This window comes from Nannospalax galili, unplaced genomic scaffold, assembly GCF_000622305.1.
Source record: "Nannospalax galili isolate Female #2095 unplaced genomic scaffold, S.galili_v1.0 C47696669, whole genome shotgun sequence".
Lineage (NCBI taxonomy): Eukaryota > Metazoa > Chordata > Mammalia > Rodentia > Spalacidae > Nannospalax > Nannospalax galili.
In genome coordinates, this window is record NW_008451435.1 from 1 (window position 1) to 567 (window position 567).

General features: G+C 51.9%; 1 protein-coding gene across 1 annotated transcript; it reads right to left on the reverse strand.

The window, feature by feature from the left end:
* Positions 1-127: 127 nt before the first annotated feature.
* On the reverse strand, positions 128-567 carry LOC103728195 (Golgi SNAP receptor complex member 2; the record flags this gene model as incomplete). Its single annotated transcript, XM_008826304.2, is given in 1 exon segment — positions 128-567. A coding segment is annotated over 1 exon segment (74 nt), but the record flags the coding sequence as incomplete, so codon positions are not given.

Below are 567 nucleotides of genomic sequence, written 5' to 3' on the forward strand. Positions count from 1 at the left end.
GGGGTAGGAGGGGAGAGTGGGAGGTGGGGGTGGAAGGGGCGGTGGCAAAAGCAAAGGGATGAGAACTGATCTATCCCAGAAGGTGTTCCGGTTCACTCATCAGGAACCACAAAGGCTGGACAAAGTGTGAACAATGTGGACAGTCTTGTGTGCAAGGTTCATGATGGAAGCTTTCCAGGGTGCGTACCAGTCCTGCGGACAGACCACCAAACCCATTCCTTCCCTCCCCCAGTGAGAGCGAGAGAAAAGGAACTTGATCCACTCCTAAGCACCACACATCTTGATGACCCTAGCTCCTCCTCTCCAGATGTCACAGAAAACAGAACAGGTTTGATACTAAGTCACAATTAGTCCTGGAGGTGGGTGTCTTCACAGTTGAGGCATACATTTCAAAAGGCTGCCGCCCAGCCCACCATTCTTGCTTGCACACACACATGTGCGCACATACACTTTAACACGATGGGAAGGCTGTCCAGCGCTGGATGTGGCTGGCTCATGTCAAGTACTGCACCACAAGGAACATAACTGCACAGGTGAGTAGCATCCCGCCAATCATGAAGTACTTGT